Source organism: Phyllobates terribilis, unplaced genomic scaffold, assembly GCF_046119375.1.
Source record: "Phyllobates terribilis strain yellow unplaced genomic scaffold, ASM4611937v1 Scaffold_3__8_contigs__length_932513732, whole genome shotgun sequence".
Taxonomy (NCBI): Eukaryota; Metazoa; Chordata; class Amphibia; order Anura; family Dendrobatidae; genus Phyllobates; species Phyllobates terribilis.
The window spans coordinates 689446123-689471704 of NW_027362763.1; the positions used below are offsets into that span (position 1 = coordinate 689446123).

General features: G+C 46.4%; 1 protein-coding gene across 2 annotated transcripts in view; it reads right to left on the minus strand.

Moving 5' to 3' along the window:
• The window catches only part of MIA3 (MIA SH3 domain ER export factor 3), an 89971-nt gene that overhangs the window by 24838 nt on the left and 39551 nt on the right, over positions 1–25582 (minus strand). For both annotated transcript variants that reach the window (XM_073671897.1, XM_073671896.1), the window contains exons 7-21: positions 23499–23630; positions 22702–22723; positions 19301–19389; positions 19146–19223; positions 11971–12081; positions 8844–8915; positions 7633–7737; positions 7332–7454; positions 4758–4866; positions 4518–4573; positions 4198–4288; positions 3538–3676; positions 1854–1955; positions 1568–1628; positions 1349–1384 (exon numbers count right to left, since the gene is read on the minus strand). In XM_073671897.1, coding sequence (XP_073527998.1) covers positions 1349–1384; positions 1568–1628; positions 1854–1955; positions 3538–3676; positions 4198–4288; positions 4518–4573; positions 4758–4866; positions 7332–7454; positions 7633–7737; positions 8844–8915; positions 11971–12081; positions 19146–19223; positions 19301–19389; positions 22702–22723; positions 23499–23630 — 1326 coding nt within the window. The remainder of the gene's footprint in view (positions 1–1348; positions 1385–1567; positions 1629–1853; positions 1956–3537; positions 3677–4197; positions 4289–4517; positions 4574–4757; positions 4867–7331; positions 7455–7632; positions 7738–8843; positions 8916–11970; positions 12082–19145; positions 19224–19300; positions 19390–22701; positions 22724–23498; positions 23631–25582) is intronic.

A 25582-nucleotide genomic window follows, 5' to 3' on the forward strand; every position in this document is an offset into this window, starting at 1 on the left:
TATAAACATTCCCTCTCTCTCTGGAGGACCCGTTCTGTCTTACATTATACAGAGGAGTCAATAATGTGAATGGACCCCGTGTAATACCTAATTTTCCCTGTGGGGGTGCAGCAGGGAAACTGAACACTTACTGCCAGGTTTCCCAATAGATCACAGATGATCGCTGGGGATCCCAATAGGGGGACACTTTGTAATCTTACAATAAAGTGACCCTGGAAGAGGTGATTTCAGCAGGTGTAGCCTACAATCCATCACGCTTTTGTGCCATCACAAATTTATACACATTTATAATTTTTAAAACAGGATTTGTAATAACATTTCACAATACAACAGTGCATACATTACTAAATAAATTTTAGACCCGATGAGACTGGTGTACTTACTGTGAATGGCTGTATAAAGTTTTTTGAAAGTTTAACTCAGTCTCAGTCCATCTAGCCTGAGTTGACAGCTCCTCAGTGTCCCTCCTCCCTGCTGCTGTTGAATCTCCACCCACCTAGCCTGACTGACCATCCATCAGTGTCTTTCCTCCCTGCTGCTGAATCTCTACCTACCTATGATTGACAGTTCCTCAGTGTCCCTCCTCCCTGCTGCTGAATCTCCACCCACCTAAGATGACTGACAGCTCCTCAGTGTCCCTCCTCCCTGCTGCTGAATCTCCATCCACCTAAGATGACTGACAGCTCCTCGGTGTCCCTCCTCCCTGCTGCTGTTGAATCTCCACCCACCTAGCCTGACTGACAGTCCATCAGTGTCCCTCCTCCCTGCTGCTGAATCTCCACCCACCTAAGATGACTGACAGTCCATCAGTGTCCCTCCTCCCTGCTGCTATTGAATCTTCACCCACCTAGCCCGACTGACAGTCCATCAGTGTCCCTCCTCCCTGTTACTGAATCTCTGCCCAGGGAAGAGGGAAACTAAAAAGCTGAGCCTACACTTACCTAGTCTGACTGATCGCTCCTCAGGGTCCCTCCTCTCTGCTGCTGAGAACTCACGCTGCTCAGTACAAGCTGCATCTGTCAGGCTGTTTTGGAGGAGACTGAATGCAATTGGACTCATGACCTCTCTCATTGTTCATCTAGACTCCTAAAATGTTAATTTTTATATTAGGATTATACCATTCGGACATGGAATATTAAAGTAAGTACACCAACTTAATCAGGTCTAAGAGGTCCTATCTAATAATGTCTACAGGTTGTCCTGTGAAATCTGGTGACGGCTTCACTTTAAGGGAAAGAATCTCAACAAGTAAATCATGCTGAGTCCTAGATAGGCGAGGAGCGTGGACGTCCCTGGTAGTGAAGTGTGCTGACAGTGCCGAATAATTAGGAACTTCTCTCATACTCACCCAGTTCTCATGAGCCTTTTTTTCATGGCTTGCAATCTTAAAAATAAGAAAAAAGAAAAAAAAAAAATTGTGAAAAAAAAAATCTATGCCCCTCAGCTTGGTATTGCAGAGGGAGTAAGTGTGAAGAGCGGCGAACGTCCCCGGAAAGGAAGACGCTTCGCTTTACTTTATAACAGATGTACCATAAATATAAGGTAAATGACCTGAGGGTAACGCTACCTGGTTCTTAAAGGATCGCTCCGTTTTTTGCAGCTCCTCTTCCATTTCCTGAATACGCTGCCTGTGTGCATGGAAGCAGAGAAGTTATAGAAGGAGAGAATATCATACGGCAGACGTGAAGACATGAAGGATCGTCTGCAGCGCCCAATATCTCCACCGAACTCACAGTCACAGTCCCAGATGACTGGCATGAATCATTGGACTGATTTTCTGTGACTAATGTGATATTGAGAGCGGCCGGACAGCAGGAGCAGCGCTCCGCCAGGGGCGAGGTGGACACACGTACTTGTAGGTCTTCACTTCTTCGCTGGCCAGGATGGCTTTTTCGTCAGCGGCTGATAACTTCTGCTCCTTTTCTTGCCTCTCGTACTCCTCCTGGGTCAGTTTCCTGGAAAGGATCACAAGACAATCACAGATGCCCAGAATAGAGGTTCTAATTAAAAGGGTAATTTTATCCCCTAAAGTCACGGTTACGCCATCGTTTTACACTGGGTGGAGGGGGGCTCTAACCTCAGGGACACCGAGAGAATAAGGGGGCTGTGGCTCAGATGCAGGGCTGTGTCCCCTTATAATGTTTCCCATAAAGAGGAGTCCACTGATGTTTCCCTTCTAAACAAGTTAGTATGGGACCCAACCAGGGGCCGACCCCAGGCAGGGGACCCAACCAGGGGCCGACCCCAGGCAGGGGACCCAACCAGGGGCCGACCCCAGGCAGGGGACCCAACCAGAGCAGATTCCCGGTATAAAAAGTAAAAGGGCGTCTGGGTGAGAGAGTCCCAGGGTCCACTGTTCATGTCATCCATGACTTAAAAAAAACTTCAATTTTGTGTTTGTTTTTTTTTATTTTAATTTTATTCAGTCAATAGAGTTTTATCAGGGCTTGTTCTTTACAGTGCGAGCTGTCGTCTTATTATTCCATTTTGGGGTCCATATAACTTTTTGATCTCATTTTATTTTCTTGGTAGGGGAGGAGGGTGGTGGTGAGATGAGAAGTAGTGATAAAAATAAGAAAACAAATAATTTAGTCATTTCATTTTTCCCCCTTTTGTCATTCACTGGATAAATATTTTAGATATTTTATTAATTTAAAAACTTATACCAAATTAGTTTTTTCTTTTTCATTCTGTTAAGTTTGGGGAAATAGGCGAGTAATGAAAACTATACAATATACTGTATATGTATATCTATATATAAAGCTAAATTAATAGATATATTTTATATTATTTTTTACTTTTTTTTCAATATTTCTTTCATATACTTTTAGAATTGCTTGATCGCCTGTGCAATACACTGCAATACTGTAATATTGCAGACTATTGTATAATTGACAGTCAGGTCTTCATAGATGGATTAACATGGTGAACACGGGGGCCTTCACTAGGACTATTACAGCAAAAGCAACCTGATAGCGGACAGAACAAAGGGATGCCATATTTGCTACCTTTTAAATGGCGAGGCATTTACGGGGTTAAACTTCCCCCAATCAGAGCTAGCTCCAATGGCAGCAGTAACTGTCGGGTACATGTGGTGTAACACAGCCGGCACCCACAATGTACGGAGCAGGCTCAGCTGCCGAGCCCTCTCCATATAAGAGGTGCGCACATTCGAAATGTACAGCGGATTTCGCTAAGGGGTTAATGACTGTCGGTATATATGTATATATGCATACACTGCAAGTTTAATTCGCAAGCTACTTACCGTGCAGATAACAAATGGATAATCTAGCAAATTGTTAATACTGGATTATTATATTTGGGCATGATCTAAGAATGCTGCCTACCAGTTAATAGCATAATTATTGGTAACCAAAAAGTGGGATAATCCAATAAAAACAACAAAAAAAAAAAAAGTTGCATTTACTTATAAAAAAGTTAGCTAAAAAGTGCTTGTTTTTTGTTTTTAGTGCTGTCACTTATTGTGGCCGTCCCCAGAGTTCTCCCGGTACCAGGTCCGGTGATGACGCCACTCACTTCTGCAGCGCCATCTCCTTCTGCTGGTAAAGCTCGGTGAGGATCTCCACCTTCTGGCGCAGAGTTTTACACTCGTTGTCCAGCCGCGTCTTGTCGGACTGCAGGGAGCCGGAGTCGTGCTGAAGCTGCTTGATTTCCTCTGGAGACGAGAGAGAAGGGAAGGTTTCTACTGTGAAGAATATATAGAGAAAACGGCAGAAAGTCTCCTGAGGAAAGAGGCTGAAAATAAAATTTCTATGCATCTCCCCGATAAGACGCAGAGAAGTGCGGACGGGTAACAGTCAGGTGTTACTCAGAGTCAGCCCCAGCGTGCGCTAGTGACGGTCGCCTCGTAGGTGACAGGACAGACGGAGTCAGCCCCAGCGTGCGCTAGTGACGGCCGCCTCGTAGGTGACAGGACAGTCAGCCCCAGCGTGCGCTAGTGACGGCCGCCTCGTAGGTGACAGGACAGACGGAGTCAGCCCCAGCGTGCGCTAGTGACGGCCGCCTCGTAGGTGACAGGACAGACGGAGTCAGCCCCAGCGTGCGCTAGTGACGGCCGCCTCATAGGTGACAGGACGGCCGCCTTCTGGGGTCCCCGATCCCTTTACTACATCTCCTATCTGATACCTCGGCCCTCTGTAACCACTTTGCATCACATTTTCTACTTTCCCATCGCACCTTCGAGATCGTGGCGTGAGGAGATCTCATCCGTCAGTTTCCGCTGATACAGATCTTTCTCCTCCTCGATAATCGATAGCGTGGTCTTTACCTAGGAGAGAAAGAAAAACCCCAAATGTCAGAGGTCAGAGGAGAACGTCCCAGGTCATCCCCGCACAGCAGGATGCAGTCATGTGTGAGCCCGCCAGCCCTCGTGCAGACCCCATATCTATCACACCAATACGTATGTTATACAGGCAGATAAGCGATGCAGCTATCCATCCCATGTCTTATCTTTCTATGGGTTCACCACATAAATTAACCGAGCACAGCCGCCTCACCCGCGACACGTCCATCATCTGCTTTATTTGCATCTTCATCTTTTCCTTGCGTTTCTCTGGAGGAAAAAAAAAAAAAGTAAGAAACACAGAACATGTACATACCATTTATAGCTAGATGCATCAGCCATTTTATTACAACCATCTGCCGAATATTGTGTAGCTCCCCTTTGTCCCAGCTTGTGTCCCTCACTGCTGCCCTCGGTGTTTCATGGCTGATCGGTGTATTACACCTTATATCACCTGGGATTTCTCCGTTTTCCAGCTCCCCGTCCCCCGCCGGCTGCCAGCTGCCGTCATCTCTGCTGTCCTCCTCCAGCTGCTTCAGCTGCACGATGCAGTTAGTCAGGACCTAAGGAGAAGGGGAGATAGAAGAACCCAGTATTAGAGCAGCGAGACATTATACTAAAACAGAACTTCATTTTTAACCTTTAAAAAAAAAAAAAAAAAATCACAGGGTGTTCGCCAAAATACACTCCCCAGATGATACCTTACTACTACGGTGGAAACACGTCGGGAGGGATTTTTGGGGTCACCTAGATTAGCACCCACCTAGGTACTGCCCTTGTCAGGGTTGGAGTCAGGCATGGGGCACAGCAGGGCTTAATAGGGCCTTTTCCTTGTCCCTTGTTTCATCTGATGTCCAAGGAAATCTACGGACCACCACATCCAATGAGGTAGCCATTGGACTGCTTTGGGCAACTCAGCCTTTTTTTACTTCTAGTACATTGGTTAACACCCAGTGATTTTTTTAAAGGTTAAAAATGAAGAGTTATGTTTTACTAGAAAGTCTCCATTTATTTATTTTACTCACTTATATAGCGCCATTAATTCCACAGCGCTTTACAGACATTATGGGCGCTGTCCCCATTGGGGCTCATAATCTACATTCCCTATCAGGATGTCTTTGGAGTATGGGGGGAAACCGGAGAACGCGGAGGAAACTCACACAAACACAGGGAGCCACGCAGCGCCCAGCCCTGGGACGCCACGCAGCGCCCAGCCCTGGGACGCCACGCAGCGCCCAGCCCTGGGACGCCACGCAGCGCCCAGCCCTGGGACGCCACGCAGAGCCCAGCCCTGGGACGCCACGCAGAGCCCAGCCCTGGGACGCCACGCAGCGCCCAGCCCTGGGACGCCACGCAGCGCCCAGCCCTGGGACGCCACGCAGAGCCCAGCCCTGGGACGCCACGCAGAGCCCAGCCCTGGGACGCCACGCAGAGCCCAGCCCTGGGACGCCACGCAGAGCCCAGCCCTGGGACGCCACGCAGAGCCCAGCCCTGGGACGCCACGCAGAACCCAGCCCTGGGACGCCACGCAGAGCCCAGCCCTGGGACGCCACGCAGAACCCAGCCCTGGGACGCCACGCAGAACCCAGCCCTGGGACGCCACGCAGAACCCAGCCCTGGGACGCCACGCAGAACCCAGCCCTGGGCCACCACTATGCTGTAATAGTCCACATATTTCTGAGAGTTGTGATTCTGGTACACACAGGTCGATATCCTTTTGCTATATGAGATATAAAAACTCCTCAGACGCCGCCTGTTAATAACAGTGGTGTGAACAGAAACGTGACCTCTCCTTTCCTTGCTTTTCATCTCTCACATGCACATCACAGAACAAGGGGAATGTCATGTCACATTGTGTGCAGGAGGACGCCCTCACAATCATGGAGGGAATGGACAAAAAACATGAGGATACAAGTATGTGGCTAATCGTGACCCCTCTAAAAAACTAAATCCGGCGCAGCTCAAAAGCCAAAGTCACGCTAAGGTGCAGACTCCCTGGGCTCTGCCCAATCAGCAGGCATGGTACTTTCACCCCCTCACTGGCCTGGACCACCAAGTACACTGACATTAACCCTCCCCCCTCCCTGCCCTGGACCATAAGGTACAGAGTCATTAACCACCCTCCATGCCCTGGACCACCAGGTACACCAACATTAACCCCCATACCCCACACTGACCTGGACCAACAGGTACATTGACATTAACCCCCTCACTGCCCTGGACCACCATGTACACCAACATTAACCCCCTCACTGCCCTGGACCACCAGGTACACAGACATTAACCCCCCTACCCCACGCTGACCTGGACCAACAGGTACATTGACATTAACCCCCCTCACTGACCTGGACTAACAGGGACACCAATATTAACCCCTTCACAGCTGTAGCCCCCTAGGGATACAGAACATAACCTTCATGGTTCTAGACCTGGATGCTCTTTCCTACTATTTGTCTGGTTGCTTTATAGAGAATATTTAGGCGCTGTATGTTGAAGTCTTATTCCCAACATTTAATGTTGCTGATTTCTTGGGGTCTGACCACTGGGACCCCCATAGATCCTGAGTACAGGGCTCTGACATGCCTATCGGCGGTGTGTAGCAGTCCCGGATGCACGGCCTGCACTTTACTTCCCCCCTATTTTCAGTGATGTGTACACTTGCAGTCACAGGCTGAGCAGCACATTTTCCTGCTTCTCGACATGTTCCAGAAGTGGATGAGAAGCTCGTTAGCAGAAGACCACAACCACGCAAACCACATATCTGCGCTCACATGACAAACACTTGAGCTGGACATATAGGGGGATCTTGACATTGTACATATTGCAAAGAATAACGGCAGAAATGTAAGTTTGGTGCAAAAAAAATAAGCCTTAAATTTTTATGTGACACCGTTCTGCATTGCCCAGGTTGGAGGAATCGGTGCCCGTGTCTCGGCTGTCTTACAGGGAATATAGCAGGGAGGTCACAGCCAAATGTACAAATGTAACAAGATGGAGAGAACTTAAAGCAACAGAGAAATCATTTTACCTCAATCTCATTTTCTTTGTAGGCCAGAGCTTCCTCCAAATCCTTGTGCGATTTCTGCTGGAGGTGGATCTGCTCATCGAGCTCCCGCTGTCTCTCGCTCCATCCGTCCGCTTCCTGCAGGAGCTACAGCAAAAAGAAAGGACATGTGACGAGGAATCGTAACCTGCAGTGAATGGAAACCATCTGCTGACGCCTGGGAGCAGCGGCACTGATTGCATGTTATTTGCATGACTAAATAACAAGAAGAAATGGTGGACGGAGGTCACTAGGACACTGGTAAGTTGTTCAGTTCGGGTCGTACCTGCTCCTTCCTGTCCTTCAGCCGAGCGTTCTCCTCTTGCAAAATACGGACGTTGTTTCGGACCTTCTGCTCTTTCATTTTTGCCTCGTTTAATGCAATTTGCAACTGAAACAAAGAAAAAAAGGGCACAATGAGCGAGAAAAACTAAGAGCGCTGCTTATAACAATTGTGTGTTTGATAGGATCAGCTGATCGGAGCCTGGAGGATTGCTGCCAATCTTGCATAGAAACCTGCTGTGTGCTGCTCATTTCCCTGCAGTGTAATATTACATGCAACAGTCAAATCAATGGCCGACCGCATGATAAGAGGCCACACACAGTCCGCAAGGGTGAAAACCGCAGCTTCTCCCTCCGGCTCAGAGGGGCTCAACAAGGGCACAGGGAAAGGGCAAGTTGTGATTAGACAATGTTTTATGAAATATGGATTATTAAAAACAATCCTCATATAAAGTGACAAATCAAGATCCAGATCCTGTCACTCCAGCATAGGAAGCTGAGGGGGGTTACTGATGTGGCTTCAGCTGGCTGCAGAAGTTCGATACCGGCCTGCAGAGCACTCCCTACCTGGCAAAAGTAGCGAATCTCACCTGATGCAGAAGTAGTGCTGGACAAACCCTTTAAAGCGCTCCTGTCTGCAGGACTGTGCTCACTAAACCACATACACTGTCAGGTGGGCGCCGTTACACTCATTAATACGATACCTTGGTTGATGAAATCCGTCCTGTGGTTCTTGTGTAATCTTTACTTTCAGTTTGGAGATAATGATATACTCTTGCTTCAGGGCGGCCTGTGGGGGGCGCTCTATCTGGTGCTCTGCTTACATATTCATCTGTATGCTCTTATAACAGGTCACTGTGCCTTCACTGACCTGCCTCCTATTTTACAGAATGCATCTAGTAGTGCGGGGCTAGTTAAAATAGGACGCAGGTCAGTGAAGGCACAGTGAGCTGTCATAAGGGCATACAGATGAATATGTAAGCAGAGCACCAGATAGAGCGCCCCCCACAGGCCGCCTCGGAGCACGAGCATATCATTATCTCCAAACTGAAAGTAAAGATTACACAAGAACCACAGGACGGATTTCATCAGCCAAGGTATCATATTAAGCAGTGTAACGGCGCCCACCTGACAGTGTATGTGGTTTACTGAGCACAGTCCTGCTGACAGGTGCGCTTTAATGAATTCTTTTCATTCACGGAGGGCTGAGCTTACCTCCGAGAGCTCTGCAGAGTTTTGCACAAACTGATCTTTCAGCTGCTCTACAGATTTCTGCCCTTCGTAGATCTGCAAATGGAAAGAGTAGTTTTATTCCATCAATTCATATGATGACATACTAATCTACAATCACGATAATTTCTGACAAGAGAAGGTAGATACTACGTGAGATATATATATATTATCATATGTAGTAAGACATGGATATATGTCTGTTAATAGTCTTACATGTTGGTCTTAAAGGAGCTGTTCAGTAATGGACAACTCCTGCTTAGTCAATTTAGGGCTATGGATATATATATCTATATAGATAGATAGATAGATAGCCCTAAATTGATTAAGCAGGGGTTGTCCATTACTGAACAGCCCCTTTAAGACCAACATGTACGATTATATATACAGTGCTGGCCAAAAGTATTGGCACCCCTGCAATTCTGTCAGATAATACTCAGTTTCTTCCTGAACACAAAAGAGAATGAAGCAAAAATCAAATCATTGATCATTTCACACAAACTCCAAAAATGGGCCAGACAAAAGTATTGGCACCCTCAGCCTAATACTTGGTTGCACAACATTTAGCCAAAATAACTGCGAACAACCGCTTCCAGTAACCATCAATGAGTTTCTTACAATGCTCTGCTGGAATTGTAGACCATTCTTCTTTGGCAAACTGCTCCAGGTCCCTGATATTTGAAGGGTGCCTTCTCCAAACTGCCATTTTGAGATCTCTCCACAGGTGTTCTATGGGATTCAGGTCTGGACTCATTGCTGGCCACCTTAGAAGTCTCCAGTGCTTTCTCTAAAACCATTTTATAGTGCTTTTGGAAGTGTGTTTTGGGTTATTGTCCTGCTAGAAGACCCATGACCTCTGAGGGAGACCCAGCTTTCTCACACTGGGCCCTACATTATGCTGCAAAATTTGTTGGTAGTCTTCAGACTTCATAATGCCATGCACACGGTCAAGAAGTCCAGTGCCAGAGGCAGCAAAGCAACCCCAAAACATCAGGGAACCTCCGCCATGTTTGACTGTAGGGACCGTGTTCTTTTCTTTGAATGCCTCTTTTTTTTTTTCCTGTACACTCTATGTTGATGCTTTTTCCCAAAAAGCTCTACTTTTGTCTCATCTGACCAGAGAACATTCTTCCAAAACGCTTTAGGCTTTCTCAGGTAACTTTTGGCAAACTCCAGCCTGGCTTTTTTATGTCTCGGGGTAAGAAGTGGGGTCTTCCAGGGTATCCTACCATACAGTCCCTTTTCATTCAGACGCCGACGGATAGTACGGGTTGACACTGTTGTACCCTCGGACTGCAGGGCAGCTGGAACTTCTTTGGATGTTAGTCGAGGTTCTTTATCCACCATCCGCACAATCTTGCGTTGAAATCTCTCGTCAATTTTTCTTTTCCGTCCACATCTAGGGAGGTTAGCCACAGTGCCATGGGCTTTACACTTCTTGATGACACTGCACACGGAAGACACAGGAACATTCAGGTCGTTGGAGATGGACTTGTAGCCTTGAGATTGCTCATGCTTCCTCACAATTTGGTTTCTCAAGTCCTCAGACAGTTCTTTGGTCTTCTTTCTTTTCTCCATGCTCAATGTGGTACACACAAGGACTCAGGACAGAGGTTGAGTCAACTTTAATCCATGTTAACTGGCTGCAAGTGTGATTTAGTTATTGCCAGCACCTGTTAGGTGCCACAGGTAAGTTACAGGTGCTGTTAATTACACAAATTAGAGAAGCATCACATGATTTTTCAAACAGTGCCAATACTTTTGTCCACCCCCTTTTTTAGGTTTGGTGTGGAATTATATCCAATTTGGCTTTAGGACAATTCTTTTTGTGCTTTTTTCATTGAAGACAAATTAAATGAAGAGAATAATACCAAAGAATTTGTGATTGCAATCATTTTCAGGAAGAAACTGAGTATTATCTGACAGAATTGCAGGGGTGCCAATACTTTTGGCCAGCACTGTATATATAAAAACTCTATATCTACCCAGCGCTGGTACCCTCCAGCGGACAACGGGACATTGTTGTGTCATGGGACCGCTTCAGTGAATGTCACGTTATCCGCCAAGAACATCAGCGCTGACATCTCTGGAACAAAACCGATGGGGGAGGTATAGATTATAGACTGTTGAGTTTTTATGGGGCCCTGAACGGATTAAGCAGGGGTTGTCCATTAGTAGACGACTCCTTTATAAGGAGGTGTGTGTGTGTTCTCACTCATTCATGCCTTTTTTATTTATGAAAGGCGCAGGGCAGCCAAATTATTGACAAAAGCGCACAGAACCCTCTATTTTGAGAAAGGGTCAAACTTTCTAGCACAAGTCGGGCCCGAGCTTCCAGGTTTTGGCATCCCAGCATAGAGCGCAGGACCCCACATCCCTCCGCGGCCCTTCTCCCAGTGTTATAGTGAGATCTCGCTCTTTGCACTGACGATTTCCGCTCTCAGGGTGTTACCGGTCAGTAACCGCTTAGTAAAGGACATGGCAGCGCTGGGTTGATGCACAGAGCGAGACCTCGCACTTTCACTGTGAGGGGGGACTGCGGAGGGTTGAGGGATCCGGCTCTTGCATGCGGAGATCCCACAATTCAGAAATTCAGATCCCGGTTTTGGTAAAAATTGGGACGTGTCCTGTGCACTTTTGTCATTTACTTATATTTGTAAAGATCATTCTTATTAAATAAAAAGAGCAGCCCCAGACTGTGATCGCTCCACTAAGTTAGTGAACTCTGCAACTTTTTAACATACGTGATGCCTGAAAGATGCCGCAATATTTATCTACAAGCTCCGGTCCCAGCGGGACAGAGGTTTCAGTGTCGGCACGTGACCTGTGCTGTGGTGGAAGGGGGCTGGCAGACTGCTCAATTCAATAGCCAAGCAGCCAGACTCCTGCAATCAGCCAGCCCCCTTCACACTCTGCTCCTGTCACTTACAATCACAGAAAACGCTGCCGTGAGTCTGACACAAACCAGAAGAAAACCTGCTTGTAGCCGACATCCTGGGCACCTGTCAGACATGATGTATTCCCTTCAAGAAGCCATGGAGTGACATGAAGTATTTCCATCTGTCACACTAGGGGTGACCCCGGAGATAAGTTACCGCCGTCCCCTTCTCACCATTTCCTGCTTTCTCTTGTTCTGTTCCTTCTGAGACTCCAACTCCTGAAGCAAGTTCCTCATTCGGGCGTCTAAGTGTTTGTTGTTGTTCTTCAGCTCCTTAATAGTCGCCTGGAGGAAAGGAAAGCGGAAACCTTTATATCTTCCATCTATAAACGTTTCTATATTCTCCTTCTGTTACTTATGTCACCAATACACTGGTAACTTCAGCATTAAAACCATTAATAACTCCCCCACCATCTGTCTCTACAAGTAACAAACCGCAGGTATGAAAGGAAAGTGAATGTTTGTCATTGATCTCCACTTATCGGTCAATATGCCGTAGAAATGAATGCATCCATATAGTAAAAAGTAGTTATTTTGGAACTTGCAATCACTTGATCGCCTACAGTAGTATTGCAGGGTATTGTGTCATTTCAGGTTTTCAACAAAGCCCAACCTGGGGCCTTGATAACCCATCAGCCCCCTGTGACCACCTTGCGGAGATGCCAACAGAGTCAGAAGCGACTCCCCGCCCCATTCCTAACTTCCTAAATGCCTAAGTCATGATTGACAGGAGTATCTAAGAGGTTATAGTGTTGGGATCTGAGCGGCCCTGACTGCAGCAGATACTCTGAGCAAGCTCCGCAGCAAGTCCGCGCATCCACTGTACAGTAAATGTAAGGCAGATGGGGCGTGGCCTGGCCGAGTATGTGAGCAGACGTGAGGCAGAGGAGCTCCTGTAACCCTGTCCTGTAATCCTTCCTGCCCGAGGGAAATACTATACTTGAGAGGACTTACCAGGTGGCCTGGGGTCTCAGGAGTGCGAGGGAGCAATCGGTGGTGCAGTACGGGATGACCCGGCGAGACAGCAAGCAGAAACAGGCGGCCAGTGCATCGCAGCACGAGGGCCAAAATGGCGCCGCGGCCTCTGAGGCGGGGACAGAGACTCCAAGGCAGCGGGAGAAGCACATGGAGACGGCGATCCGGCTTTCCAAATATGCACACGGCGGAGGAGCTGAGGAGCCTGCACCCGATCAGAATGTGCAGTCAGTGAAAGGCACGGTAACGGAGGGGGATGTGGAGAGGGCAGCGGGGGAGGCACAGGAGAAGCCATGTCAAAGGAAAATACAGACTCCCAATCCAACTACTGCCCCCAGCAGAGAGGCTCAGGTTACCAGTGATGCTGACATAGTGACAAAGGATGATGAGCCTACTTTAAAAGATGTGCTGCTGGCCATCTCACATAGCAAAGCAGATCTTACTGAACATATAGGGTCTGTGAAAATATCTCATATACGCCATGATTTGCAGAAAATGAGGGAGCGCCTCACTGCAACAGAAGGCAGAGTGGGGGATTTGGAGGATACTGTGACTCCTATGACTAAAACACTTAAAACAGCTACTGACTATCAACTATTTACTCAACAAAACGGATGATCTTGAAAATCGCCTAAGAAGAAATAACGTGCGTATTGTGGGTGTGCCTGAGAAAGCAGAGGGCAGAGAGGTGGTGGATTTTTTTGAGACATGGCTGCTGCAATCCTTTGGAAAAGATAAATTCTCTAAAATGTTTGCTATTGAGAGGGCACACAGGGTCCCCACCAGACCTCCACCTCCTGGGGCAATGCCACGTACAGTCTTAATTAAAATGCTGCATTTTCGGGATAGAGATAAAATCCTGCAATTGGCGCGGTCGGCTAATGACTTATGTATAGAGGGGGCGAGAGTGTCCTTCTATCCTGACTTTTCTGTGGAGGTTCAAAAGAGACGCGCCCAATTTCAAGATGTCAAGCGCAGATTGAGAGCACTTCAAGTACCCTATGCAATGCTATATCCTGCACGGCTGCGGGTCACAGCACTGGGTGAAACTCATTTTTTTGATTCACCAAAGGAGGCTGTAAAGTGGCTGGACTTAAAAGAGAGACAAATCCGGGCGGGCTGACGCCAATTTTGTGAAGATCCTTGACAGAATATAATATAATAATCCAGGGATTTTGAATTCTAGTGGATAATACTCCTCTGTTGCCTACTGAATTTATGTCCATAAGTGTTATGATTGTTATTTTACAGTTATTGTATACTGCTCATAACCTGGCTCTCATATATACCTCGGGCAGGCCAATATACTTACATAGTTGTTGAGGTGCTGGTTTCACCTACAATGTATAGGCAGGGTTAAGACACTCTGCCGTTTGAATGTTCTGGGAACGTTGTGTGGGGGGGAATGAGGGAGTCTCTGATGCAACTCATGTTGCGGCGCCTCGTGTGCTTAAGGCCTACTAGGCTGCATGAGGCTAAACACCAGACTCTACATAGTACGGCTGTTGGTATTCATTTGATTAAGGGGGGAGGTGTTAAATGAGGTAGTGAGGGGGGGTAAAAGAACAGAATTTACTTTGTTTGGTGCAGACTGTGTATTAATACAATACTATAATCTTGATGGTCAGACACACGAGTGGGTGCGGAGGGATGTATGCGACGGTCCATTTTCAATTGTTGAAGCATGGTTAAGCAGATTAATGTAGTATCCTGGAATATTAGAGGTATGGGAGATCACGGCAAAAGATTTGCAGCACTTAAATATCTTAAGGAATATCGGGACTCGATAATCTGTCTGCAAGAGACGCATTGCAATATGGAGGCCGCTGGGGCACTGAGCAAGCTTTGGAGGGGGCCAGCATATCATTCTACACATAGTACTTACTCTAGGGGGGTTAGTATATTGATTCATCTGAATTTACCCTTTGAATGTGAAAAAAAGTATCTGTGACAGGGAGGGTAGGTATGTGTGCCTAGTGTGCAGAGTGGCTGGGCTTAGAATTTGCCTAATCGCTCTATATATTCCTCCACCTTTCTCTATACAGACTTTGCGCCAAATATTCCCATGGATAACGGAATTTGCTACCATACCCCTGTTAGTCATCGGAGATTTTAATATGTATCTACACCCTGAGCTTGACAAGTATAGGGGTAATGTGGGGGGAGGGGCTGCTCAAGAGACGTCATTGGCAAGGGTCCTGCAGGAAATTAGCTTGGTAGATGTGTGGCGGGCTCGATTCCCAAATGTTAAGCAGTATTCGTGTTATTCAGCATCCTATTCTTCTCTGTCCAGAATTGACCTGGCTCTGGGAAATAGTCATCTAGTCCCTCTAGTCACTAAAGTAGAATACTGCACAAGAATGTTATCTGATCATTCCCCATTATTGGTAGTTTTGGGGGTAGATTCTGGCATTACAAATAAAAGAGTATTGTGGAGATTTAACCCCTACTGGCTGGACGTGTTTGGGGAACAGGTGGATTTAGCAGGTAAATTAGATTATTTCTTTAAAGACAATATAGGCTCTGCTCCTTTAAATATGGTATGGGAAACCATGAAGGCGTTCTTAAGGGGGATCCTGATTAAGGAGATTTCCGTGGTTAAATCCAGAAACAGGGCTCGTACCCAGGAGATGCGGAGAGAAGTAGACATACTGGAACAGAGGTATGTTGAGTCTCCAATCATAGAGAATAGGGAACACTGGATACGGGCACAGGATACACTGAATGATCATATATTGAAACAAGCAGAACATAAACGATTCTTTCTTAAACAACAGTTTTATGTGGAGGGAGAAAGTGCAGGACACTTGCTGGCCACTATAGCCAAGGCCCAGACTGGGGCTCCTATGATTGCAGCTATCAGGGATACTAGGGGTGCGATAATTACTGACTCAAAAGCTATAATGGAAGAATTTTTTCAGTTTTACAGACAATTATATGCCTCCAAACAGACTAACGAGCAAAGGGACATAGATCTATACCTTCATATTATGCAAATACCATGCCTAACAGATAGCCAGAGAGAACAATTAGATGCACCAATCACCCTGGAGGAGATGCAGGAAGCTTTAAAAGATTTTCAAAATAACAAGGCCCCTGGTGCTGATGGGATCCCCGCGGAAATTTATAAGGAGGCTGGGGGGGTTTTACTTCCCAGGTTACTGGAAGTCTTTAGGGAAGCAAAGGAGAGGGGGACCTTGCCGACTTCAATGAGGGAGGCCAACATAGTTCTTTTGCTTAAACCTGGAAAGGATGCCCTAAACCCTGAATCATATAGGCCAATATCCTTACTCTCGGTAGATGTAAAAATTCTAGCTAAGATCCTGGCTACCAGATTGGGGGCGGTTATTACGCACCTGATTGCAGAAGACCAGACTGGATTTATACCAGCCAAGTTAACGGCAATTAATTTGCGTCGGCTTTTCCTTAGTACGGCTGTTGCAGCCACACAATGTGGGTGGTAGGGCAGTGCTATCGCTTGATGCCGCTAAGGCTTTTGATAGTGTCGAGTGGGAGTACTTATGGGCTGTTTTGAGAAAGATGGGATTTGGTGCTGAATTTCGAGCCTGGGTGCAACTTTTATATAGCAATCTGGTAGCTCGGATTAGAATTAATGGCAATCTTTCTGGTAACATTGAAATGGGCAGAGGCACGCGTCAAGGCTGCCCGTTGTCCCCCCTACTATTCGCCCTGGCTGTGGAGCCGTTGGCTGTTAAGCTTCGTTCCAGCAGCGAAATACAGGGGTTCTGCTACAAAACACTGGAGGAGCGGGTAGCCTTATATGCCGACGACCTTCTGTTGTTTCTGGGTGACACGGAACAATCTCTGATGGCGGCTATGAATCTAATAACGGAGTTTGGAGATTATTCTGGCTTGCGGATGAATTGGGACAAATCAGTCCTTATGCCGGTTGATGGTTTGTCTCAGAATATGAAGGTAGGGAGTACCAGCTTGAAGGTTGTGCGGGAATTCAAATATCTCGGAGTTAGAGTGACCGCATCGATCGGAGATTATATTCCTTTAAATTTACTTGAACTGCTTGCCAGGTTTCAACAAAAGGCCAATACTTGGGGTAAACTTCCCTTATCAGTGGTAGGTCGAACTAATCTAATTAAAATGGTGTTAATGCCCCAATTATTATATATCCTTCATAATTCACCTGTTTGGATCCCCATGAGAATATTTTATAAGTTTCAGGCATTGTTTCGGGAGCTGATCTGGAAAAAAGGGGTGGCCAGAATTAGTTTGAATACACTTCAAAGGCCCAAAGATCAGGGGGGACTAGCCGCACCTAATCCATGGATATACTTTCTGGCCTCTCAGACTCAACAGCTTGGGTTGGTTCAGGGGAACCTGGATAAACTGATACGCCTACTTTCACACAATCTGCCGATTATCTCCTTTTTAGAAACCGGAATCTCGGGGTGGGATGCTAGGCGACACCTCCCGACCCTAACACTTATGGGGAAAACGTGGCAGAAAATTAAACTGCTGTTGGGAATGAAAGGCTTTACCCCGTTTACCCCGTTGTGGCATAATGCGGGCCTTCCAGAGATCCATAAATTGAAAGGATTTGGAATATGGGAAAAATTGGGAATAACTAATGTGGCGCAAATATTAGAGGGGGAAATACTTAAATTGTTCCAACAGATAAAAGACGAATATTGTGTCCCACAAACCAGTTTCTACTTTTATCTCCAATTGAGGCATGCATGGTTTGTACAGTCACGACATATGCAGAGTAAAATCCAACATCATCTACTGTTTAATGCGCTATTATGCCATAGAGGTGGGAAGGGAATGATATCCAGAATTTACAGGATACTTATGCAGCAATTTCAGTGGGACAGACCCTTAAATGTCAAGGAGAGATGGGAATGTGATATTGGTACTATATCCTCAGAGGAGTGGGAAGATGTGGTGGAGAGTGTTCCGACATTATCTACATGTGAAGCACATAGACTCTCACAGTTGTATTTATTACATAGAGTATATAGAACCCCCAAATTTCTACAGCGCATTGGGGTAAGGAATGACAGTATGTGTCCGAAATGTGGAGAGGAAGGAGCAGATCTTATGAATATGATGTGGACGTGTAGGAGGGTCGCGGTATTCTGGAATGAGTGTGTGCAATATATTAATACTGTGTTTGAGTGTAATTTACCCCTATATCCTAAAGTATGTGTATTAGGCCATGTGGAAATAATAGGATGTGAAGAGGATGAAATAATAGCCATTAAGAGGACTCTATACCAGGTCAGAAAGCTTATAGCTGCACATTGGCTGGATCCCTCTCAGGTTCCAAGAATTCCTGGATAGAATGCGTCTTTTATTAAGATTAGAAGAGGGAGTGTACAAAAAGCGGAAGGCTATACGTAAATTTGACAAAATCTGGGGTAAATGGAGCATGTTTCATGGTCATTGTGTCATGTCTAATTTAAATATCACTTGAGATTGAAATGTTGTGGTCTCCCATATTCTGTATAACTAATTGCTGATTGTCAGATGCTATGCTATACATCCTTGGATCAATTTATCAATGCCTTAACGGTCAAATAAGCTATATGATAGTACACGGTCTGTAATAACAAAATTTGCTCTTGTCATATGGTTCTTGGGGTAGTAATGTGTGGGTTTTGAGAGGCACTACCAGTTTGGTGATGTCTCACTGTTGTTTATTTGTAATGTTAAAAATATTTTAATAAAAAATATCTGATTTAAAAAAAATGTAAGGCAGATGTCACTAAAGGGGTTAAAAAAAATGTCTGCAGCCACCACTAGAGAGAGCACACTGAAAAAAAATTAATTCTGCAGCCGCTACTAGAGGGAGCACACTACAAAATAATTATTTCTGCAGCCACCACTAGAGGGCGCACACTGCAATATAATTATTTCTGCAGCCACCACTAGAGGGAGAGCACTGCAATATAATTATTTCTGCAGCCACCACTAGAGGGAGAGCACTGCAATATAATTATTTCTGCAGCCACCACTAGAGGGAGAGCACTGCAATATAATTATTTCTGCAGCCACCAATAGAGGGATCACACTGCAATATAATTATTTCTGCAGCCACCACTAGAGGGAGCACACTGCAATATAATTATTTCTGGAGCCACCACTAGAGGGAGCACACTGCATATGATGTATACACTGATCCTAACAGTATAACAGCACAATAAAGGATTCCTCTAATGTTGGCTGCATCCAGGAAGGGTCTTCTTTCCTCTTCCCATTTACCTCTGACCAGTTTACATATATTCGGAAATGAATGAGCACAGAAAATGACAAGCGGTTACCAAAGAGTCATTTTCTTTTACTAAAAGTTCAGGGTCACGTCTCGCCCTAGTCGAAATCTACAGATCTGCCATTACCTTGAGAGCGGCGGCCTCTTCCTGCAGGTGGTTGCTCTTCTTCTGGGTCGAGCCCTCAGACTCCTTCACCTCTTTTATCTGCGGATTCACAAGTAATGAGTTAATTACCGTGAGATGACATCAAAGCTTCAAAGCATCAGTTCACCCCAATTCACCTTTTTTTCAAACTCTGATATTTTTTCTAACGCTTCGCTTTTCTCTTTCATCAGCGCCGCGATCTTCTCCGCAAGCTGCTTTTCATTCACTGGGGAAAAAAAAAAAAAAATGCATTTTTGCTTCTGGTTGCGGTGTAATAGACAGAGGAGAAGAAAGAAATCGAAGGGGCTCTTTAGAGGAGAGTAATAAATGTGAAAAAGGCTTTTTAATATCTCCCTTCTGTGATGAGATATGATGACTTGAAGTTACAGGCCTGAAGCCTGAGGCTGCACTACTGAGACAACAAGTCCCCTTGAGTAGTGTAAATTACAATCCTGACTCATCAGGCAAGAAAAAGGAAAGTGGATCCAAATAACCATTTACGCCCTCCCGACAGCACTGCGGCCGACAGAAGGGGATACGTTGTTATGAGAACATCTCAGTAGTGCAGCCTCAGGCTTCAGGTCTGTAACTTCAAGCAATCATATCTCAGCACTAAAATAAGATATTAACAAAACATTTTCACAGTTTTTACTTAGACCAAAGGGAATTTTATAATTTTTTTCATGGCAACTCCCGATTCTTATTACAGTAAATCTGATTCTAAAGGATATATAATTTTGTTCACATTTCAAATATTCTAGATTTCTTCACGGTTGTAAAAAAAAAAGAAGTCGTGTCTAAGGTAAGACGTGACTTAGCAGTTGGAAGCTGTGGTTTGGGTGGTGTAATTTCGGTTGCACCCACAACAAAAGCACGACAGGAACAAGTTCATCAAAGGAGCAGAAAATGAAGAGACAGAAGAAGACAAGATGAGAGGAGATGAGCTGTTATCAACTTTAACATCTTCTGCATTACAGCGCCGCGGGCCCCGACGGCCGCCCCCGCAGGAGAGCGCCGCGGGCCCCGACGGCCGCCCCCGCAGGAGAGCGCCGCGGGCCCCGACCGCCGCCCCCGCAGGAGAGCGCCGCGGGCCCCGACCGCCGCCCCCGCAGGAGAGCGCCGCGGGCCCCGACCGCCGCCCCCGCAGGAGAGCGCCGCGGGCCCCGACCGCCGCCCCCGCAGGAGAGCGCCGCGGGCCCCGACCGCCGCCCCCGCAGGAGAGCGCCGCGGGCCCCGACCGCCGCCCCCGCAGGAGAGCGCCGCGGGCCCCGACTCCTGCCCCCGCAGGAGAGCGCCGCGGGCCCCGACTCCCGCCCCCGCAGGAGAGCGCCGCGGGCCCCGACTCCCGCCCCCCCCCTGCCGGAGAGCACCATGGGCCCCGCCTCCCGCAGGAGAGCACCATGGGCCCCGCCTCCAGCCCCCTGCAGGAGAGCACCATGGGCCCCGACTCCCGCCCCCGCAGGAGAACGCCGCGGGCCCCGACTCCCGCCCCCCCCCCTGCCGGAGAGCACCATGGGCCCCGCCTCCCGCAGGAGAGCACCATGGGCCCCGCCTCCAGCCCCCTGCAGGAGAGCACCATGGGCCCCGCCTCCTGCCTGTTGGAGGGCTGGTACTCTCCTGCTTGATTAACAGTTTGGACCAGCGGCATTGACAGACTGCTGGTATGATCTGTGAGCTCTCCGATGAAGCAGTTTTGCCTCTGCATCATCGAAGGAGTCCAGGGGCATAAAAGCAATCTAGCCAGCATCAGAGCAGCACTTACAAGCTCTACTAAAATAATGGGATGCATTAAAAGAGGCATAGATGCTCATGAGGAGAACATAGTTTTACCTCTATACAAGGCACTAGTGCGACCACACTTAGAATACTGTGTACAGTTCTGGTCTCCGGTGTATAAGAAAGACATAGCTGAACTAGAGCGGGTGCAGAGAAGAGCAACCAAGGTTATTAGAGGACTGGGGGTCTGCAATACCAAGACAGGTTATTACACTTGGGGTTATTTACTGTGGAAAAAAGAAGGCTTAGGGGTGATCTTATTACTATGTACAAGTATATGAGGGGACAGTACAAAGACCTTTCTACTGATCTTTTTACTCTGAGGCCTGAGACGGGGACAAGGGGGCATCTTCTACGTCTGGAGGAAAGAAGGTTTAATCATAATCACAGACGGGGATTCTTTACTATAAGAGCAGTGAGACTATGGAGCTCTCTGCCGCATGATGTTGTAATGAGTGATTCACTACTAAAATTTAAGGGCATGGATGCCTTTCTTGAAGAGTATAATATTACAGGTTATATATACTAGATTCCTTGATAGGGCGTTGATCCAGGGAACTAGTCTGATTGTCATATGGAGTCAGGAAGGAATTTTTTCTCCCAATGTGGAGCTTGGTGTTTGCCACATGGTTTTTTTTTTGCCTTCCTCTGGATCAACATGTTAGGCTATGGGTTGAACTAGATGGACTTAGTCTTCCTTCAACCTCAAAAACTATGTTACTAACTATGTTACAGCCAAGAACAAGCTTGTAAGTGCTGTACTCCTTGCCTAGGACTTTTAATAAGAATTAAAAGTGCAAAGTTGCTTTACAAGGACTTTAGGTTGTCAACCAGCAATGTTGATAAGCATAAACCTTTAAAAGTGAATGTCCATGTGGTTAAAGCTCAAAATAGTTACAGAGACAAAGTTAAAGTGGTGTTGCCATCTCCAAGATCCTATCCCAATATGCAGTAGGTGTAATAATAATATTACCAAATACCTCCAATTAAAAAAAAGTTATATAGTTCTTCTGATTCGCTATGTCGCTTACCCCAGGTGCAGGGCATTGGAGTAGCTTAGATATCCATGGTTGTGGCCACTGATATAGTCACAGTTAGTTAGCTGTTAATGGTCGTAACCATGGATACTTAAGCTACTGCAATGCCTGCACATGGGGTAAGCAACGCCTTTAACTTTGTCTCATCTCCAAGATCCTATCCCAATATGTAGTAGGTGTAATAATAATATTAGCAAATAACTGCAATTACAAATGTAGTATAGTTCGTCTGATTAGCTAAGTCGCTTACCCCATGTGCAGGGCCCTGCAGTAGCTTAGACATCCATGGTTACGACAAGCAACAGCTATCTGTGGCTAAATCAGTGGACGTAACCATGGATACCCAAGCTACTGCAATGCCCTGAACATGGGGTAAGCGACATAGCTAATCATAAGAACTATACTACATTTCTAATTGGATGTATTTGCTAACATTATTATTATTACACCTACTACATATTGGGACAGGATCTTGGAGAGGTAAATTCCCGTTAGAGGTGTTTCTGGAGCTAAAAAAGCTCTGCCCGCTACAACGATGCTCTAAACTAAACAGTCGGCACAACTTACATAAAAGAAAGGAAGCCACCAAAACTCCCACAGACATAATAAGGCTGCAAAAGTGCCAACAGCTTTTATAACTTGCTGGACATAGTGAGAGGTTTTGCTGATGCAGCTTTGTAAATGGCAGATTGACACACAAGACCTAGACAATCAGGAAAACTTACCTTGATACATTCTGCTCTTCACCTGCAAGAGAACAGATCACACGTATTACTACACGTCCCCCTGACACATGCATCTACAAAGGTCAGGACTGCGGGGGCGGCCGGGGAGTGAGAGGGGACGCTCGCCAAATGAGATTATCGGACGGCTAAGAAAAGCTCCAGGCTTACTGCGATGAGTACGGGATCGCTGCTGTGCGGCTGCCATTGGCAGGAGATAAAGGGGCCTTCCCGTCCCCAGGATATGCAATAACTGACATTGGGACCCTCACATTTCAGGAGAATTGGGGGGGGGTCTTGTGATCCTTGTCCATGAGGGACGGATGGGGGAATGAGGGTATTGAGACCCCCACTTTCTCTATTAAAATATATGGGGGCTACAGACCAATGATGAGCGCTCCCACCTCTCCTTTGCCAATAAAAGTGAAGAGGCCGCTTTGAATACGGGGTCACAGGACCCAAAAGTGGGAATAGCTCCCATCAGACATTATGGCAAAACTGTTTAATATGGGAATACCCTGTAAAGACCCTTGCACAAGGGTAGAATGAACGTTAGTAAGTACACCAGTTCACTAGGCAGCGATCAGAGATGAATAATGAGTAAGTACAATCTGCATGCTGTACGGGAACGGTTTGCCCCCCATACAGTTATCATTGGCTGGATTATAATAGTCCCTATGGTCGTTGTTATCTCATTGATGGGCAGAAATCTGTACAAGTAAATGGGTCGTTATTCTTGATTGTTTTCTATCCTGGAAGGAGAAGTGGAGGCAGAGAGAGCGCCTTCTGAGAGCACTCACCGAGAGACACGTTCTCCAGAGGAGAATCAAGAAAGAGACGAGTCCCACTAAGAAGGTGATGATGACCGGCTCCCAGTGCAAGCCATGGAAATGAGGCCCGGGCTGGAGATCTTCTGGCAGAGCCGACACCAGCTGTAACGTCAAGAGATGCATATAAGAATGTGAACCCTTACACAACGGCTAGACCGCATGGACAGTAACACAGCGCCACCTCTAATCTCTGTGTACTGCGTTCTACAAGTCCGTGCTCTCCAACATGTGATTCTTAGGCTGAGGCATTCAGGACATGAACGAGGGTTTCACAAACTCCAGTCCTCAGGGGCCCCCAACAGATCATGTTGTCAGGATCTCCTTAGCATTGCACAGGTGAGACATCCTGTGGCAATTTCTGATGCTTTGATAATAATTTTCATCACCAGTGCAATGGTAAGGAAATCCTGAACATGATCTGAGAGGCCCCTGAGGACTGGAGTTTGGGAAACACTGGCTTAAACCACGGCTTCCACCTTCTTACTGACTCCCATGTGAAGGAAGCAGCTTGACAACCTGTATAATCTCCAAGATGTAAAACTTTCTTCACCCGGGAGGAGAGCCAAGTTACATACTTTTCTCTAAGGAATCGTTGCTTGTAATAGTCCTGGATCTCCGCGAGGACAATCACTACATAAGGAGCTTTAGAAATCGATAGTCATAGATGATACCGGACATTTTAAACAAACTGCAAAATCACTGATGCTCAATGTACAATCTCCTATGAAATTACTATCTCAGCCATTACCTCTGCTACTAACACTGCCAATATGGGCCGGAGTCAGTATCAGGGGTAATGAGGCGAGGGGTAAGAAATGATCTGGACAGAATACATCGGAGGATCAGTAGAGTTAGTAAAGTGGAGCTTCACAAACTAATTTTTAACATTTAGGGTGAGACCACGTGGGCGGCCGGCTGCCCACAGAGGACATGCGCCCATTAGCCACTGCAGGTGGTCAAAGCTTAAGCAGCGGTCACCCCCTGTGGTATCACCTTCATACTGGGTGAGATGTAGAATATAACACTTTTATCCGTCTACTTTTCCTACTGTCCAGGAAAAATATTTTTAAAACATCTTGGGATGGTGCTCGAAAACCCAGTTATCTCAGGATGGTGCACCTGTCTGGTCTCTTCCCGACAGAAAGTAAACGCTGGTCGGGAACCAAGCTAAGTCAGTAGCGGCTGTGGATCAGAGACATAAATATGGCTTTTTTTGGGAAGGGGGGGGACGATCGGTTTAAAGTATATTTCTTCTTCTCTGAATAATCCCTTTAAAAACACGTAAAGTGAAGGTATTATCAGAAAAAAAAGAGCTTTGTTTCAATTATGGTTTTGTCTTTATTTTATGGGGAGGGTTTTTGTTTCATCATTATATTAAATAATCCTGAAATCTTGCAGTTTTCGCTCCGATCACTAAGCCTGATACTTCTCATAATCATCCCCCTCTCTGCACCATGACCTCTGCACAGCTCACTGAGCATGCCCACAACACACATCAATAGAATTCAACAGCACAGACTTAAGATGGATCGTTCGATGAAAAAAAGTGATCCCTCATCTGCTGAATGGGTGATAATTTACAAAGTCAGATGGCGTGCAACCTCTGCTACCCGCACCGATTAGCAGAATGGCAAAATGTTATCCTCATCATCAAATGGAGCGGCAGGTTGGATGTCCGACCATTCATTCCCTATGGGTCTGCTGGAAAAAGTCAGGTGCGGCGCTCGGCAGCCTCACAGGGAATAAATCGAGCGGGGTCGGGGAGGCGCACGGCCGATTTCTAACAGGGATAAAAGATCTGAGTTCTGTGGAGCGGCGCAGGCACCAGCGCTCGGACCTCCACCCACCAATAAGTTATCACTTATTATCACTTACTCTGCAGATATCTGACGACTTGTTTTTTTAACCCTTTTAAAACAAATGAAAAAAAAAAAAAAAAAAGAAAGTAGAAAATAAAATCACTACGTGAAACATCACCTTTAAATAAAGATGGAGATCCGCTAATGTTTACTTTGCACTAAAGTCTACACTACGCCTCCGGCTGAACTTTGGAG